This window comes from Hemiscyllium ocellatum, chromosome 9, assembly GCF_020745735.1.
Source record: "Hemiscyllium ocellatum isolate sHemOce1 chromosome 9, sHemOce1.pat.X.cur, whole genome shotgun sequence".
NCBI lineage: Eukaryota > Metazoa > Chordata > Chondrichthyes > Orectolobiformes > Hemiscylliidae > Hemiscyllium > Hemiscyllium ocellatum.
In genome coordinates, this window is record NC_083409.1 from 28,652,223 (window position 1) to 28,672,500 (window position 20,278).

Below are 20,278 nucleotides of genomic sequence, written 5' to 3' on the forward strand. Positions count from 1 at the left end.
GGAAAATGCAGGGTTACAGGGAAATGGTAGATGGTTGTGACTGGGTGGGCAAAATGTCCTGCTTCCACACTGTAGGGATGATATGAATTTTCCAAATATCGTTGGATTCTACAGAAGTGCCAGAGGATTGGAAAAGTGTTAGTATGACATTCCTTTTCAAAAAGGGAGGGGCAGAAAGTAGGTAACTATAGTCCGATTAGCTAAATATCTATTGTTCAAAAAGTACTGGAATCAATTATTAAAGAAATAACAGCAAGACATTTGGAAAAATCAATCTAATCAGAGTCTTCATGAAAAGGAAATAGTGTCTGACTAATTTATTAGAGTTTTCTGAGGAAGTCTTCAGCGTGGCTAGAAGGGATCCAGATAATGTTATACTTAGACTTCCAGAAGGCATTTGAGAAATTACCTCAAAACAGTTAATCAAAAGAGCCCAAGGAGTTGGAGGCAGTATACTGGCATGGACAGAGAATTGGTTAATGGACAGGAAACAGCAAGTGGGGATTGGTGACCTGTGATTTGTGGGAGTTCCAGTGAGATCAGTGCTGGGACTGCAACTGTTTATAATATACATTAATGTAATGCAGCCAAATTTGCAGGTAACACAACTATGTGTGGAAAGGTAGGTTCCAAGAGGGATACAAACAGTTTACAGAAAGATAACAATAAGTTAAGTAAGTGGGCAAAAAGTTGGTAAATGGAGTTTAATTTAGGAAAATGTGAAGTTGTTCATTTTGGATGGGAGAACAGTATTATTTAAATGGAGAAAACTGCAGAAAGCTGCAACACAAAAGGAACTTGGACACAATTATCCACGAAACACAGCTCACAGATGCAAGTAACCCGGAAAGTTAACGCAATGTTAGCTCCTGTTTCATAGGGGTTGATGTACAAGGGAAGAAAAACCTTACTGCAACTGTACAAGGTATTGGTGAGACCACATCTGTGTACTGTGTGCAGTTTTGGTCCTCTTATTTAAGAACAGATATTATTTCATTGGAAGCAGTTCAGGGAAGGTCCGCCAAGATGATCCCTGGATATGGAGTTATCATCTTTGGGCAAATAGTAAACAGGTTGGGATTTCATTCATTGGAGTTTAGAAGAATGACATGGAGACACATAGGATTCTTAAGGAGTTTGACAAAGTAAAAGAATGCTTCCCCTCTGGAGGGAATAAGATCAGACAGCATGGATTCAGAATAAGGGGTGCTAATTTATACTGAGATGATAATCGAAGACTGTGGTGCTGGAAAAGCACAGCTGGTCAGGCAGCATCCGAGGAGCAGGAGAGTTGGCGTTTTGGGTATATGGCCTTCATCAGGAATCCCGAAATGTCAACTCTTCTGTTCCTCAGATGCCACCTGACTGGCTGTGCTTTTCCAGCACCACACTTTTTCTACTCTGTGCTCCAGAATCTGCAATCCTCACTTTCTCCAATACTGAGATGATGGGGAATTCCTTCTCTCAGAGAAGTGAGTGTCTTTGGTATTCCTTGCCACAGAGAGCTGTGGGAGCAGAGTCCTTCTGTATATTAAAGGCTGAGACAGATTCCTGGTCAGCATGAGAAATCAAGAGTAATGAGGAAAGTGGAAGTGAGGAGCATCAAATCAACCATGATCCTACTGAATAGTGGAGCAGACCAGTGGGGCCGAATGGCCTGCTCTTCTTAATTCTAATGGCCTTAAGCAAGTTGAGAATGGAAACAAAAATGTTCTTTACAATTTATCTGACCCCTTTTCAAACTTATGTAGGAAACTGCAAAAGTTACATAATCCATGTTTTTCTTTACGGGAAATGGAAACACACGTGACGCGTGCTCGCAATTTCAAGTTTGTATTTTTGTACTTTGTTGCAAAAGGCATACAGTTGCAACACATTTGTGCGACCTAGTGAACTAATCTTTTCCAAAGGGTATAACTGTTTCGAAGTTACAAATGCTTCCTAGCATAAATTTAATTACCATTGAGCCTTCAAGATGCTAAAATGCAGTTATAATCTACTTAAATACGAAAATAAACAGAATATGCAATACTGAATGTAGGAAAGAAGAAGCTTTGCCAACCTATGAGGAAGTTCTCACTTATGGATACATCAGAGTCCATGCTGTCTGTCAGCAAGTAGTTAAATTACTAAAATATAGTCCAACTCTCTCCAAAATCCTGGATATACTTTTGAATTAGCTCCCAGCACAGAGGGAACACTCCGTCCTCATTCCGTAGGTGGTTCTGGTATTTCCCCATGTTTCCCGTCACAATCTACCACTGTTTGATATAGATTTAATACTACATGAACTAAGCTCTGACTGTTAACACTGGTTACACTGCCTTATGAATGTATGACTAATGTTTTGCAGTTATTAGTCTTGGAGTGTATGCTCTCCAACTCTATGTACTCAGTAACATTTAAAAACAAATAAAAATAAATAGTGTATTTTTCCAATAAAACGAGCTGAGAGATTTTGACATACAGTTGATGCAGCTAAAAATTATGTTTCCAAGAACCTTACAATTCAACTATTTTTTAAAATATTGACAATCTGACTTGACATTTTAAAACATTTCAGCATAATTGTTTTGTTCAAAAGTTAAGAATGAACAGGATGACATTTTTACTGTTTATAACAAATAACTGGCTTTAACACAATATGTTTTTGCTCAAATATGTAGGGTTGATGATCATTGTCCCTTTACACAGGTCCATGGAAGGATTGCTATCATGTCCAGCAGGCTGGATATTCAAACAGTGGCATGTATCTAATCAAACCAGAAGGCACCGATAAGCTAATGCAAGTTTGGTGTGACCACAGCCACAATGAGGGAGGCTGGACTGTAATCCAGCGTAGGGTTGATGGGGCAGTCAACTTCTTCAGGAACTGGGAGAACTACAAGGTAAACTTGTCAAGAACTTCACTAACTTTCTTTAGCGAGCACTGCATTCTGAAGGCGCGACAGCACATTCTTGTATTAATACAGTATGTACAACTCCCTCCCATCACATTGTAAAAATGCTAGTCACAGACAACTTCAGAAATCTCGGGGACAGCAGATTTCAAATAATCACGTGTGGTGCACATCCTGCAAATACTAGCAACATTCGAACTGAAGCCTGGTCATAAAACTTCCAAAGGATACCTATAGGAACCAAATGGTAGAGGGCTCCATTGCCACAGATTAAGTCTTCTATTAATATTGGCAAGAGAAATGTTGTTCTTGAATGCTAATCTATCCTAATTACAGATGCATAGACAGAAATCCAGATTTTGTGAGAAGTCTCATGGGCCCCTAGGGAACAATTTACTGATTTCAGTTTAAGTACCACTGCTGCATACACTTTTCTTTTCTAATAAACTCTCCCACTTTGTGCCAGTTCACTGAAATTCTGTATTGTGTGCCTGTTACAGATGTTCACTAAATCACCATAAAGCTGCAAGAGAATTTCATGAAAATTATAATAAAACACGGACTGAGGAGATGGTGGAGGTGCAGGTGATGAGGAAATAAAACAGCAAATCCAAATTGCAGTTCAAGTCAAATGACTGAACATAGATTTTCCAAAGAATGCCAAATTCTTGGAAATTGATAATGCAGTAAAAGACAGCAAATTCTACTTATTGCAAAAGGAATCATTTGTGACATAAAAAACACTGCTAGTTCTGGTCTTGCCCTGCAGTACCACAGTGTCTTCAATATCAAAATAGATTACAGCAGCATATAAACTGCGAACAGGGAAATAATTCATGCTAATTGCTTCTTACACTTTTAAGCTAATTTTGTGTTCCTTGTTCAAATATGCCCATGTCTTTTCGAATATCAACTGAGTTTCATGCTTTTTAAGGGATATTCTGATTTTTTATTCTCACAACCAAAGTAAATAATCTCTCATTTCCCAATATTATGCTCCATATGTGACTTTGCAGCCCATTCACTTAATCTGACTACATCTCTTTCCAGCCTCTTTGTGTTCTGCTCACAGCTAGAATTTCCACCTGGCTTTTGTATTATGTTAAGTTCTAAGAAGGGCTGAAATGTTCAACACCAGATACTTTATTATGGAGATATTTACACTACAGGCAGCAGGTTAGTCTAAACTCTTTTCTGCCCAAATGGCTGATGGCGTTACCACTGTCACGTGACTGGACTCTTGAAGTGACAGTCCATCTTTTTACATGGGATATACAAAATTCCACCACCTTTACATCAGAGGTTCCTAAAATGAAAGCATTCTTAATATTTACAAACATATATAGAATAGTTAGGTGGTAATACATTCTGGAAGACATCGATTCCTGTGTGGATGTCAGCGCATTGCAGGTGTTTGTTCATTTTCCTTGTTGGTTTTAAGTATACTAAGAAAATCTGTCATTGTTTATTCCTGAGACGACTGAATGTTTGGAGGTTTGCACAATGTCAAAGCATTCTCCAATAAGGTACTGTTGTCTTCTGTTGCTCCAGTTGTGGTTCTGTCTTCAAGTATATCCAGATCTCCATTTGGCACAGTGATTTATAGATCTTCAATTAATGTCTTTGGCACATTCATTCTGGTTGCCAAAAGTTGGTCTGCATATCTTCTCTATACTGCATTGTCTCTTGTCTGTACAAGGTAGGAGACTGCTCCAGTCTGTACTACAATGATAGTGGGTACCCATTTCTCACCCATGGTGTAATTCCTCACCAAAATTTCTTGACATTTTTGGTAAACTCAGCATTTGGCCTTGTACTTTTTTTGGAAAATATGAGTCTGTTGTTTTCCGTCAGCAATGTCTTTTGTCAAGGGTAGTTTCAGCAAAGCAAATGTCGTGTACAAATGACACTTTATCACGAGCAATGCCGGAGAACATTGAGTCATCAGGTGGGTTATGCTCTGGTATTGGCCCAGATCTTTGGACATCATCCGTGCTCTTGAGTTAGCATTAAGGAAGATTCATCGTTGGAATTCATTTGTGGCTGGGTGATAAGGAGCTGATCAGAAATGCTGAATTCAGTTCTGCTTTAGACGGTGCATAAATTCCTGGGATAAACTTTAGACAATAATCAAATATAAGCCAATCTGGATAACCAAACCTCACAAAGATCATTCCCAGTCTTTCAATTATTTCCTCTGAAGATGTCAACTTCATGGTGGCAACTTCAAGCCATTTAATATGTGCATCATCTGTTGTGAAAAACACGCACCATTCAAAAAGTCTGGTGTAATCAATATGGATCTTTTCTGGCCATTCCCATGGTTGTAATGGCATAAATGGAGGTAGGTTTTGAAATCTTGCACAAGCACATATTCTCACCTTCTCAACTTCAGAGTTGATCCATGACGACCTCCTTAATTCCGACAATGTCAGTGACGTTTGTGTAGTTGGTTTAACACACATTTCCTCAGTTGTGGTGGAATTATAACTCTCGCTTCCTATAGCAGGCATTGCTTGTATTGATACTTCTAACTTTTGTGTGAATATGGCTTTACTTCTGGGATTATTCCTGTGATCTTGCCATGAAGTATAATGTCTATCAATTTGATACTAATGGACCATTTCTAGTGTACTTCTTAACCTGTCCTGCTGTTACCTGTTCTTTACTTGTTCAACGTAGAAAATGTCTATATAAGGACTGTCTGTAGTCAACTCATTTGGCAAAGTATTCTAGAACGCTCATCAGCATTCCCATGCAAGTTAGATTGCCAATATTTAATTGCATAAGTGTGAGCTGATAGCAACAATGTCCACTTATGCATATGACTTACTGCTAGAGAAAGTATCCCTGTGTGAGGCTTAAGTATTGTGGTCAATGGTCTGTAGTTTGTCAGTAAGATAGATTCCCAGACATACAAGTATTGGTAGAATCGAATGCTGCAAAGGATTCCTATAGGTTCTTTATTTTTTAGCTTGTGTAAAAGCTCTTTCACATTTACCTTTCCATTTCTAATTCTTGCTTTGACATAAAATATTGCAATGGCTGAAGAATGATTTCAAGATCTGGGACAAACTACCATAGTAATTTAGAAACCCCAAAAATGATTGTAGCTATTGGAGCCTCAGTTTTGGTTTTTATTTCTGAAAGTGAGTTGTTTTACTCCTTAGTGTCAATGACTTGGCCTAAATAATCGATGAAAGATTTAAAAAAAATTCATATTTGCCTTTCCTCACTCATAGACCCTAATCTTCAAGTCTCTGCAGAGTCGCATTTAAATCATGAATATGCTCTTTTTCATTTCTTCCTGTAACTAAAATGTTATCTAGACCATACTGGACTCCTTCCAATCCATTTAAAATCTGATCCATGACATGTTAGAATAATGTAGTGCAGATGTGATTCCAAATGGAATTTCTTGCAGTTGTATAGTCCTCTGCGTATTCAATCATCAAATATTTTTGTGAAACAGGTGTCTTCTGGAGATAGGTTTGACTAAGATCAATTTTACTTAAAAGCTGACCTCTAGATCATCCAACAAATAGGTATCGACTAAAGGCAAAGGATACTGCTCAATATTCAGTACCGGATTAATACTGACCTGAAAATCACTGCAGATAAGTAGTGATCCATCTTAGTTCATAATTGTTATGATTGGCGTGGCTCAGTCTCACACATTTAGAGATTTAAGGATTCCCATCTTGACCAGCTCAACTCTGTTTTGACCTTTGGTCTGATTTTATAAGGCAATAATCTAGCCTTGCTACATTTTGCTTGCTTCTCATCCTTGATTTTCAATTTGACAGAGATCCTTTCCATGCTTCCCAGATCCCCAATGAAAACATCTGGTTTTTTTCTTTAAAATTCATGTTAGATCAATCTCAGATTCTGACAAGTAATTTACTTCAGTCCTATTAAGTCTGATTTTCTCCAGTCATGTTCAACCCAATAAAGCTGGCACCAATTCAGCTGTATACATTCTTAGTACAATTTTTCAGGGTTGCAGTGCAATGTGTCTCAGCTGTTTCTAATGCACACTTTCAAGTATTAATGCAAATGTTGCTCCGGTGTCCATCTCCATTTTTACCGGTTTCCATTCAGATGGGGAATGGCCCAGTATCTGTTGTTATCATCATTAGTGGCCAGCAGGTTTAATAACAGCTCCTCTTTGGACTGACAGTCTGGATGTTTTTCATGTCCTTTTCACACCCTGCTTTTCAGTTTTTGTATGCATTGGAGTTCCAGCTCTTTGTATTTTCATCATATAATACAATGACGCCAACATTTCCTGGCATTTATGTTTATGAAAAGAGACTGCTTAGCATAATGCAACATGAATGTTATACCACTCCATCACTAATTCTCACTTAAGGTAAGGTATTCCTGAGGCTGTTTCTTTCTCAGTCTACACCCTAGCTGAAAACATTTTGTTTCATGTAGGGTACTCATTACTCAGTGTTCCTTCAGCGTGGAAAACATGGTGAGTTCTTCAGCATGGTTCACCACTTCCTACTGTGAATTTTTCTTTCTTGCTGACTGTCCCTGCTTTGGTGCAGCGATGGCATCTTTTGATTTTTTTATGCAGCGAGGACCATGATTCCTTTCCTTGTTCAACAAATCGAAGCCATTTTATTCCTCTTCATTGGTCTTTCTCTCATGTTAAGTTCCAGGAAGTACCAGGAGATCAAAGCATTAAACAGCAGCAGCTTTACTATGAAGCTATTTATCTACAGGCAAGGTTAAACTAATTCTCACCCAAAATGTTTGATGACATCATGATACATCATATAATCAGAATCTTAAAGTGACAGTCCACTGTACTTACACAAATATATAGCACTGTATACAGATACATTACTGTAGAATCATAGCATCCCAACAGTGTAAAAACAAGCCATTTGGGTCAAGAAGTCCACACCGACCCTCTCACCAAGTATCCCAACCAGACCCATTCCCCTACCCTATTACTCTACATTTCCCCTGACAAATGCACCTAACCTACACATCCTGAACACTATGGGCAATTTAGCTTAGCTAATTCATCTAACCTGCACATAGTCATAGAGATGAACAGTGCAGAAACAGACCCTTAGTCCAACTTGTCCATGCCGACCAGATATCCCAACTCAATCTAGTCCCACCTGCCAGCACCGGCCCATATCCAACCAAGCCCTTCCTATTCATGTACCCATCCAAATGCCTTTTAAATGTTGCAATTGTACCAGCCTCCACCACTTCCTCTGGCAGCTCATTCCATCCACGTACCATCCTTTACATGAAAAAGTTACCCCTTAGTTCTCTTTGATATCTTTTCCCCTCACCGTAAACCTATGCCCTCTAGCTCTGGACTTCCCCCACCCCAGGGAAAAGACCTTGTCTATTTACCTTATCCATGCCCCTCTTGATTTTATAAACCTCTATAAGGCCACCCCTCATCTTTGGGAGGAAACCAGAGCACCCGCAGGAAAGCCACACAGACAAGGTGAGAATGTGCAAACTCCACAAAGACAGTCTGAGGCTGGAATCGAACCCGGGTCCCTGGTGCTATGAGACAGCAGTGCTAGCCACTGAGCCACTGTTATGCCCTGTATCTCTTCCACTAATTCACTGCCATCGATTACACCAATCATAGACAGGCAACTTGAAAATTATTCATTTATCGCTATCACTTGTTTCCTGCCCATCAAATAATCCTTCATCCATGCCAATATATCACATACCTAACTCCATGGGCCCTCATCTTGCATATTAGTCCTTTGCCTGGCGCCTTATCAAATGACTTTTGGATATCCAAAAAACCTACATCATCTGGTTCCCTTTTACCTACCTTATTAGTTCTCAAAAAAGCTTGATTAAATTTGTCCAACATGACCCTCCTTATGTAAAACAATATTGATCTGATCTAAACATACTGTGCTTTCCCAAGTGCCTTGTTGAGATTTCCTTAACAATTGATTTCAGCACATTCTTGACAGCTGTCAGTTTCCTTTCCCTTCTTTATTGAATAGCAGTGTTATATATGCTAACTTCCAGCTTGCCAAAACCATTCCAGAATCCAGAGAAATTTAAAAAATCATTGCCAGAGCATGCAGCGTTGCCTTTTAGAACTCTATGGTGGAGGCAATCAGGTCCAGGGAATTTATCAGATTTTAATCCCTCATCCAGCACTACTCCTTCACTGATATAAATCATTTGAACCTTCTCATTCATACTAACCGCTTAACCGACTTTTGTTTATGGCTCATAATTTGTGTTTATTACTGTAAAGGCAGGCACAAAACAGGTTTTCAAAATGTTTGCTGTTTTTTCATTCACCATGATAATTTCTCCTGTCTCTACCTGTAAGGGACAAACTTAATTCTGGTTACTCTACTTTTGAAATACTTAGAAACATTCCGACTATATGTTTTCACATTGCTGGCTGGTTTCTTCTCATGTTACATTTTCCCTTTAAATCAGCCTTTTTGTTTCCTTTGCTGTTTTCTGGAATACTCATAATTTGTAATCATCTTTCCTTTTTTCATAAATCTAATGCTCTGCTTAAGTTGCCTTGAAAGCTGAGTATTTTTCCCCAATGGAATGCATTTTTATCAAACATTTTCCATAATTTAAATGTTTCCCACTCTTTATTAAAACTATATTATTTAGTCTATTTACTCAATAAATCTTAGCCTGCTACGCTCTCACACGTTTAATTGAATACATTCATGATTAAGACCCTTCTATGTAATTTGAGTATGTCATTTTTCAACTTATTACAGAATTCAAATGTATTATGATCAGTATTTCCCATTAGATCTTGACGACTAATTTATCAAGCATCATTACAACACTATCTAAAATGATTTTACTCCTAGTTGGTTCCACAACATACTGTCATGAAAGCAAAGTACAAACTCATGTTTCAGGTCACTTTTGTCAGTTTGATTAATACAGTGTACAGCAGATTAAATTCTCTGACAGAGTAAGAAATTCAGGTCTTTTTAAGGTCAAGCAGATTAGCTCCACAATTGATTGAGAGCATTTGATGTTATTTCATTTTAATATTCAATACTTCAGTTCTGGGACTCTTGTGGTACAGTGATACTGTCTCTAACTCTGGGCTAGGAGACTATTTTCCAAAGGTGTGTAATAACATTTCTCAATGAGTTGACTAGAAAAACAGATTAAATAAAAAGAGTTCAGTTCTAGGATTCTTGTGGCACAGTGGTAGTGTGCAGGAGAACTAGAGTTCTAGTCACACCTATTCCAGAAATGAATCATCAGATGACTGCCTAGGCTGATTAAACAAAGAAAGGGTGGAGTCCTTGAGGTTTTTGTGGTGCAGTGGTAATGCCCCTACTACGGAACCAGAAGGCCTGGGTTCAAGTCTCACTTCTTAAAGAGATGTGTCATAACATGTCTGAATATGATTTTCAAAAATGGTTGATTTAAAAATATCAAGATCTGAGTTCTTCCAAATAGATGTGGGCTTCTGGACAGGGAAAGGGTCCAGAAATGAAGGCTGGAAACTTATGCTTATACAATACTAAAGATATACAGAGCTCTGAAAATCTTTTGAATCATATCTGATTCAAAAATGGATATCAATGTTTGGAACATCCCTCACAACTATTACATTGTCTCAGTTAAATGCTCAAAAATTTTCCATTTTGTGCTCTAACTTAAAGCTACTCTTAGGGGGCATTTCCTGACTCTTGCATTTTCTATTCTCTACCCATGCCGATTTTACTTTCTATGTACCAGAATTAAGATTTTATCTCACCAGTGTTCTTGTTCTTTATTATCAAGGCTACTTTTCTACATTTTCCATTCTGCCTGTCTCATCAAAATGCTCTTAACCTGGAACATTTATTTTTCCAAACATGATCACCGTGTAACCATGCCTCTGTAAAAGTGATTAGGTCTAAGCCATCTGTCACAATTCGTGCCACAAGTTCATCGGTCTTACTGGGATGCTGCATTCATTCAGATAAAGTGACTTCAAATTTTTTTTACTACTTTTCCATCGATGGATCTTGCTGTTTTATGTACTTTTACTGTTGAACACTCTGCTCCTTCCTGTATCACTCAGGCTGTCTTTAGCCACCTCAACATAGTTTTCTACAGTTCAACTGTTTCTTTGGCTTTCTAAATCTCCCTCATTCAATATTGCTCCCCCACTGATAGTTTAAAGCTGTGTGCCCTACTCCAATTACATGTATTGGTCCACTTTGATGTTTGTAAGCTCCATCCCTTCTTGTTGCAATTCAGCTCCTGTTACTATACCTTACGCTCGTCCTTTCCCTTCAACTTTCAAAGCTTTTCTCATGTGAAACTTATCCTCCACTATTTAGTTTAAAGCCTCTCAACAGGTATAGCTTTACAATTTGTTAGATACTGGACATAACATGATTTAGATTAGTTTAGATTAGATTAGATTAGATTACTTACAGTGTGGAAAGTGAAGAGTATTGTTATGATTCAACACAGACTGCCAAGTCTATGTTATGATTCATCCAGAGGGTGCTGAGTCATCACGTGTTTGGAGTCTGGGAGTGGAGGGTATCCTGGAAAAACCTGCTGTTAGCCCCAAACATTACATTACTTTAGTGTTTCCATCCCTTTCCTCCTCTGACCAAAAGTATCAGGGAGAGGTAAGATTCAGAGGAGAGGAGACAGAACATAGTGAGAGGAAGGTTGGCAGCAAGACTTCCAGCGGGTAAACAAGTGTGAACCTAAAATGTTTCTAGAAACTGTTGTTGGTGATTAACAGTTAAGTTTTGGGAAATTGTTATCAGAGTAGAGGGCACCAGAAGCTTCAACTTAGTAGTAAACGTATTTAACATTGTAAGGATTAATTAACTTAAAGGAGTAAGACGTGGCATGAGAGTTCCAAACCGTGGTCTGTTCCTCTTGCTTGAGGTGGTAAGCCGGGCACCTGGGACCTGCATGTATGCAAGAAGTGTCTCCAGATGCAGCCCCTGAAAGCTCAAGATTCGGAGATGGGGAGCACTGTGGAGTATTCTCAAGTCAGAATATCGTGGATAGCACATATAGAGAGATGGTCACACCGCTGACACAGACTCCACAGACAGGAAGGGAATGGGTGACCAGAGCAGGAGGCAGGCAGTGCAGCAATTTCCTGTGGCTATTCCCCTGCAAAACAGATATACTGTTTGTGATATACATGGAACCATGGTTGGCTCTGCTGCAGAGGAAGGGAGACACAGGCATAGAAATGCTATAATTATAGAGGATTCAATTGTATGGGGTACAGGTAGGTGTTTCTGTGGCCTCAAGCAAGAGTCCAGGATGGCGTGTTGCCTTCCTGGTGCTACAGTCCTGGATGTCTCCAAGCAGTTGCAGGTCAAATTTGGAGTGGGAGGGCAAACAGCCAGTGGCTGTGGCACACGGTGGTACTAACAACATAGGCCGAAAATCAGAGTATAGAGAGCGAGGAAGAAAATTGAAATAGAGGACCTCAGAATTACTACCAGTGCCACGTGCTAGTCAGAGTAGAATCAGCAGGATATACAGGATGAAAAGATGGTGCGAGGAGGAGGGTTTCAGAGTTGTGGGACATTGGGATTAGTTCTGAGGGAGGTGGAACCTGTACAAGCTGGCCGAGTTACACCTGGCTTTGAAGGAAGATAGGACGGACTGAGTTTGTCTTCACTGGGATGCAGGAGGTTGAGGGGTGACCTAATAGAAATTTATAAGATTGTGATTTGCAAGGATAGAGTTGAAAGTATGAGGCTTTTTCTCAGGATGGAGGGATTAATTACTAGGGGACATAGGTTCAATGCGTGAGGGAGGGGGAGTTTAAAAGAGATGCGCAAAGAAAGTTTTTCACACAAAGAGTGGTGAGTGCCCGGAACCCATTCCCAGAGGTGGTGGTGGAAGCAGACACAAAAGCAGCATTCACGAAGCACATGAAAAGGAAGGGAACAGAGGGATACGGATCCTGTAAGTGAAGACAGTTTTAGAAGGGGAAAATGTGGCGGTGCAGGCTTGGAGGGCCAAAGTTCCTGTTCCTGATCTTTATTCTCTAGCTAAGAACCATCAACATGGGAGATCCAGGGAAATTAGAAGACAAATAAAGCATAATGATTTCAGGGTTTTCAACAAATTATAATAACTTTTACGACACAAAGTTACAGTAGTATTACAATTCACATATAGATATAACTTGTTTCTAACAGCCAGAAGTAACATGATACACACTTCGAATCTAATTACATCAAATAGCAAAACCAATCAATACAGATTCCACACATTTTTTAGTAGTTTTCTCCAGATATGAATGACACAGGTGGATCATGAAGTCTCATTAAACCTCATAAGGGATTACAGTTCTTCACTTTCCTGATCTGGTTTTGCATCTTTTAAGACCTGCTCCATCATGAGTGTTTCAATGATTGCCCCTGAAGCGTTATTCACTCTTAAGTATAACAACAGCTAACCTCACCAAGTTCGGTCTGGCTGATATTTTTCCCAAGCTCCAATCACACTCAAGCAAAATGCCTTGAGAGCTTCTTTCCCACTGCACTAAAATATTGACGACTGTAGACTTTTTCTGGATCCTTCATGGCTTCCCCAACAGAGTCCAATGTTCTCCAAAATGACTTTTTCTGAGTTCTATTATCAACTCTTAGCTGTTTACTTATTCCGAGAAGTTCTTCCAGCTGCGTATCTCTGCACTGAGTGCCCTATATAGAATCAGTGTAATTCAGCTATCTTCCCAGCAGAACAGTTAAATGCAACACAATAAATAAATCTTTGTCTCTTTCTCTCATTGTATTTTCTGAATGCCTCTTCAGTGACCCCTCAAACTGTCCAAAGTGATTTATTGAAACTTTGCTTTTCCCACATTTCTGGGTAGAATTGAATGTCATCACCTAGCAACTTTTGGAACTGTTGTTACATAAAATATTATTATACATTTCGTTCTGGCCTGCTCAGTATAGAAAATGAATACAACATACTATTTCATCACATTCTCAACAGTACAGTTGCCACTTTCTTTAGTTCTGTAGCACTTGTAAACTGATACACTTTTCTCCCTTGTCAGTCTTTGGACTAAGTAGTGATCTTACTTAACTCATGTTTATTTGCTTCTGGTTTAGATAACAAAGCAGAAACTATCAGATGGTTGTCTGCTTTTAAATTTAGCTCCTAACTGCCCATATTTCTTCAAATAACCTCTTACTTTGTCTTATATCATTGGTAGTCAGGTCATTGTTGATGCTCATTTGAAATTTAAATGACAAACACTCCTACTGAAAATGTACAATGAATTCTAGAATGAGTTCAGCCAACCCACGTACAGGTCAGGCATCCCTAGTCCCATGTAAAATGAGAATACTTAAATCACTTGCCAATACAATTAGAGGAGTTTCCCAATCAGGCAACTGGGTTCAGCATTTCTTTATGAATGATCGAAATAAAGTCCATTTTGTCCCAAGGAAGAAATGCAGAATACTCACAAAGATTACAACTCAGTGAGTATTCATTGGTTGACTGTAAATGACAATAGGAGAAAGTGAGGACTGGAGATGCTGGAGATCAGAGCAGAAAATGTGTTGCTGGAAAAGCGCGGCAGATCAGGCAGCATCCAAGGAGCAGGAGAATCGACATTTCGGGCATGAGCCCTTCTTCAGGAATAAGGAAAGTGTGTCCAGCAGACTAAGATAAAAGGTAGGGTGGAGGGACTTGGGGGAGGGGCATTGGAACTGCAATAGGTGGAAGGAGGTCAAGGTGAAGGTGATAGGCCAGAGTGGGGGTCAGGGCGGAGAGGTCAGGAAGAAGATTGCAGGTTAGGAAGGCGGTGCTGAGTTCGAGGGATTTGACTGAGACAAGGTGGGGAGAGGGGAAATGAGAAAACTGGAGAAATCTGAGTTCATCCATTGTGGTTGGAGGGTAAATGACAATACACTAAAAACATTTTAGATTAATAATCACGAAATATAACTTATGTATAATAAACATGGGGGGGATACTAAATGAGTATTTTAGAACATAGAACAGTACAGGCCCTTCAGCTCACAATGTTGTGCCAATCATTTATCTTAATCTACGATCAAGCTAACCTACACACCCCTCAATTTACTGCCGTCCATGCGCTTGTCGTTTAAATGTCCCTAATGTCTCTGACACTATTACCACCACTGGCAGTGCATTCTATACACCCACCAGTTTCTGCATAAAGAACCTACTTCTGACATCTCCCCTATGCCTTCCTCCAATCATCTCAAAATTATGACCCCTCGTGACAGCCATTTCTGCCTTAGGGAAAAGTCTCTGGCTATCTACTCTATCCATGCCTCTCATTACTTTGTACATGCCTATCAAGGCACCTCTCTTCCTTCTTCTCTCCAGTGTGAAAAGCTCGAGCTCATTCAGCCTCTCTTTGTAAGACAAGGCCTCCAAATCTTGGTAAATCTCCTCTGCACCCTCTCTAAAGCATCTATAATGAGGTGACCCGAACTGGACACAATATTCCAAGTGTGGTCTAACCAGGGTTTTATAGAGCTGCAGCAAAACCTCCCAGCTCTTAAACTCAATCCTCCTGTTAGTGAAGGCCAAAACACCATACACCTTAACAACTCTATCAACGTGGATGGGAACTATGTACATGGATCTATGTACAAGAACACCAACATCCCACTATTCCTCCACACAACCAAGAATTCTGTCTTTAAACCTGTATTCAGCATTTAAATTCGGCCTTCCTAAATGAATCACTTCACATCTATCCAGGTTGAACTCCATCTGCGACTTGTCAGACCACAGCTCTGCATCCTGTCAATGACTTGTCACAGTGTTGAGGGCTGTTGCAGACTATCTACATCATCACGGACCTTGGTATCATTGGCAAACTTACTAACCCACCCTTCCACTTCTTCATCCAAGTCTTTTGTAAAAACTACAAAAAGCAGAGACCCAAGAACAGATCCCTGTGGGACACCACTGGTCACTGACCTCCAGGCAGAATACTTTCCATCCACTACCACTTGTGGTTTTCTTTTGGTCAGCCAATTCTGCATCCAGACAGTCAAATTTCCCTGTATCCCATACTTCCTAACTTTCAGAATGAGCCTACAATGGGGAACCTTATCAAATGCCTCATTGAAATCAATACATTCACTGCTCGACTGTTGTCAACTTGTCTCACCACATTCTCAAATCACTCAATAAGGCTTGTGAGGCCTGACCTGTTCTTCACAAAGCCACGCTGACTATATTTAATCAAACTTGTTTTTTCAGATCATCATAAATCCTCTCTCAGAATCCTTTCAGGTATCTTGCTTGCCACAGATGTAAGACTGGCTGATCTGTAATTCCCAGGGATTTCCCAATTCCCTTTCTTGAAATGAGGAACAACATTCCCTTCCATCCAATCAGCCAGTACTACTCCCGTGGAGAGTAAGGATGCAAAAATCATCACCACGAACGCAGCAATCTCATTCCTTGCTTCGCGTAGTACGCTTAGATATATCTGTTCCAGCCCTGGGGACATGATGCTTCCCAGAATTTCCAACACATTCACTTCCTTAATATCAATCTATTCAAGCCTATTAACCTGGTCCATGTTCTCACTAGGAGAAAGTGAGGACTGCAGATGCTGGAGATCAGAGCTGAAAATGTGTTGCTGGAAAAGCGCAGCAGGTCAGGCAGCATCCAAGGAGCAGGAGAATCGACGTTTCGGCATGAGCCCTTCTTCAGGAATGAGGAGAGTGTGCCAAGCAGGCTAAGATAAAAGATAGGGAGGAGGGCCTTGGGGGAGGGGCATTGGAAATGCAATAGGTGGAAGGAGGTTAAGGTGAGGGTAATAGGCCGGAGTCGGGTGGGGGCGGAGAGGTCAGGAAGCAGGTTAGGAAGGTGGTGCTGAGTTCGAGGGTTGGGACTGAGACAAGATGGGGGGAGGGGAAATGAGGAAACTGGAGAAATCTGAGTTCATTCCTTGTGGTTGGAGGGCTCCTAGGCGGAAGATGAGGCGCTCTTCCTCCAGCCATTGTGTTGCTATGGTCTGGCAATGGAGGAGTCCAAGGACCTGCATGTCCTTGGTGGAGTGGGAGGGGGAGTTGAAGTGTTGAGCCATGGGGTGGTTGGGTTGGTTGGTCCGGGTGTCCCAGAGGTGTTCTCTGAAACGTTCAGCAAGTAGGCAGCCTGTCTCTCCAATATAGAGAAGGCCACATCGGGTGCAGCGGATGCAGTAAATGATGTGTGTGGACGTGCAGGTGAATTTATGGAAGGATCCCTTGGGGCCTTGGAGGGAAGTAAGGGGGGGGGGGGGGGGGGGGGGGGGGGAAGGTGTGGGCGCAAGTTTTGCATTTCTTGCGGTTGCAGGGGAAGGTGCCAGGAGTGGAGGTTGGGTTGGTGGGGGGTGTGGACCTGACGAGGGAGTCACGAAGGGAGTGGTCTTTTCGGAACGCTGATAGGGGAGGGGAGGGAAATATATCCCTGGTTGTGGGATCTGTGTGGAGGTGTCAGAAATGACGACGGATGATACGATGTATATGGAGGTTGGTGGAGTGGTAGGTGTGGACCAGTGGGGTTCTGTCCTGGTGGCAACTGGAGAGGCGGGGCTCAAGGGCGGAGGAGCATGAAGTGGAGGAGATGCGGTGGAGAGCATTGTCGATCATGTCTGGGGGGAAATTGCGGTCTTTGAAGAGGAGGTTGAACAGTTCATCCACTTTACCAACACCTTCCACCCTTACCTCAAATTTACCCGGACTGTCTCAGACTGCTCCCTCCCCTTCCTAGACCTCTCCATTTCTATCTCGGACGACCGAATCAACACAGACATTTACTAGAAACCGACCGACTCCCACAGCTACCCAGACTACACCTCCTCCCACCCTGCCCCCTGTAAAAACGCCATCCCATATTCCCAATTCCTTAGTCTCCGCCATACCTGCTCCCAGGAGGACCAGTTCCAATACCAAACAACCCAGATGGCCTCCTTCTTCAAAGGCCGCAATATCCCCCCAGACGTGATCGACAATGCTTTCCACTGGCACCTTCCCCTGCAACCGCAAGAAATGCAAAACTTGTGCCCACACCTCCCCCCTTACTTCCCTCCAAGACCCCAAGGGATCCTTCCATATCCGCCACAAATTCACCTGCACCTCCACACAAATCATTTACTGCATCCGCTTCACACGATGTGGCCTCCTCTATATTGGGGAGACAGGCTGCCTACTTGCTGAACGTTTCAGAGAACGTCTCAGGGACACCCAGACCAACCAACCCAACCATCTCGTGGCTCAACACTTCAACTCCCCCTCCCACTCCACCAAGGACATGCAGGTTCTTGGACTCCTCCATTGCCAGACCATAGCAGCACAACGGCTGGAGGAAGAGCACCTCATCTTCCGCCTAGGAACCCTCCAACCACAAGGGATGAACTCAGATTTCTCCAGTTTCCTCATTTCCCTTCCCCCCACCTTGTCTCAGTCAAATCCCTCGAACTCAGCACCACCTTCCTAACCTGCAATCTTCTTCCTGACCTCTCCGCCCCCACCCCCACTCCGGCCTATCACCCTCACCTTAACCTCCTTCCACCTATCTCATTTCCAACACCCCTCCTCCAAGTCCCTCCTCCCTACCTTTTATCTTAGCCTGCTTGGCACACTCTCCTCATTCCTGAAGTTGGGCTCATGCCTGAAACATCAATTCTCCTGCTCTTTGGATGCTGCCTGACCTGCTGCGCTTTTCCAGCAACATATTTTCAGTTCACCCTTGTTCTCACTATCAACAAGGTCCCTCTCTCTAGTGAATACTGAAGCAAAGAACTTATTTAGGCCCTTCCCTACCTCTTCAGATTCGAGGCACAAGTTCCCTCCACCAGCCCTACCGCCTCTCTCTGCTTAATCCTTTCTACCAAAGCTTTTTGTTCTTACCCCTCTCCATGGCTATGGTAAAAGTGAGGCAGTTGTAGTCACCATCACTGAAATGCTCTCCCACAGAGAGATCTGACACCTGGCCTGGCTTGTTGCCTAGCACCAAATCCAATATGGCCTTCCCCCTAGTCAGCCTATCAACGTATTGATTTAGGAATTCCTCCTGGACACACCTGACAAAAATCGGCTCCATCCAGACCATCTGCATTAAGGAGGTTCTAATCAAGTCACCCATAACAACAACTCATCAAATTTGCATCAGTGTTTACTGTGGAAAAGGACATAGAAGGTATAGATTGTGACATCTTGAAAAATGTCTTTATTACAGAGGAGGTGGTGTTGGATGTCTTAAAATGCATAAAGGTGGATAAGTGATCTGGTGTACCTTAGAACTATGTGGGAAGCTAGGAAAATGATTACTGGGCCCTTTGCTGAGATATTTGTATCATCAATAGGCGACGTGTCAAAAGACTGAAAGTTGGTGAACATGGTACCACCATTTAAGAAAGGTGGTAAGGAAAAGCCAGGAAAATATAGACAGGTGAGCTTGGGGGGCAATTTGTTGGAGGAAATCCTGAGCAACAGGATTTACAAGTATTTGGAAAGGGAAGGACTGATTACGGATAGTCAACATGGCATTGCGAGTGGGAAATTGCGTCTCACTAACCTGATTGAGTTTTTTGGAGATGTGACAAAGAGGATTGATGAGGGCAGAGTGGTGGATGTGATCTATATGGACCGCAGTAAGGCAATCAACAAGGTTCTTCATGGTAGAATAGTTAGCAAGGTTAGATCTCATGGAATACAGGGAGAACTAACTATTTGGATATAGAACTGACTCAAATGTAGAAGACAGAGGTTGGTGGTCGAGGGTTGCTTTTCAGACTAGAGCCTGAAAAGACTAGTGGTGTGCCACAAGGATTGGTGCAGGGTCCACTGATTTTCATCATTTATATAAGTAATTTGGATGTGAACACAGGAGATAGTTCGTACTTAGTACAACCATTTCAATTCATTTATATAAATGATAAAACGCAGTGGACACAGCACAGATTCTCATGGCACACCACTGGTCATAGGCCTCCAGTCTGAAAAACAACCCTCCACCAACACCCTCTGTCCCCTACTTTCAAGCCAATTTTGTATCCAATTGGCTAGCTTCCCAAATTCCATGTTATCTAACCTTGCTAACCAGTCTACCAGTGGAATCTGGTTGAATGCCTTGCTGAAATCTATATAGACAATGTCTACCATACTGTCTTCATTAATTTTTTCACCTCTTCAAAAAACTCAAGTTACTGAGACATGATTTTCCACACACAAACCTGATCAGTACTTGCCTTTCCAAAACCATGTAAATCCAGTCCTTCAGAATCCCCTCCAACAACTTACCCACCACTGATGGAGACAATGAGGTCTGCAGATACTGGAGATCAGAGTTGAGAATGTGTTGCTGAAAAAGCACAACAGGTCAGACAGCATCCAAGGAAC

The 20,278-nt window shown here is 41.5% G+C and overlaps 2 protein-coding genes across 5 annotated transcripts in view; one reads left to right on the forward strand and one right to left on the reverse strand.

Moving 5' to 3' along the window:
* Positions 1–20,278, reverse strand: part of ralgps2 (Ral GEF with PH domain and SH3 binding motif 2) — a 431,788-nt gene that overhangs the window by 129,216 nt on the left and 282,294 nt on the right. The window lies entirely within an intron of this gene.
* The window catches only part of angptl1a (angiopoietin-like 1a), a 79,715-nt gene that overhangs the window by 44,888 nt on the left and 14,549 nt on the right, over positions 1–20,278 (forward strand). Inside the window, exon 3 of the mRNA XM_060830100.1 lies at positions 2,695–2,888. Coding sequence (XP_060686083.1) covers positions 2,695–2,888 — 194 coding nt within the window. The remainder of the gene's footprint in view (positions 1–2,694; positions 2,889–20,278) is intronic.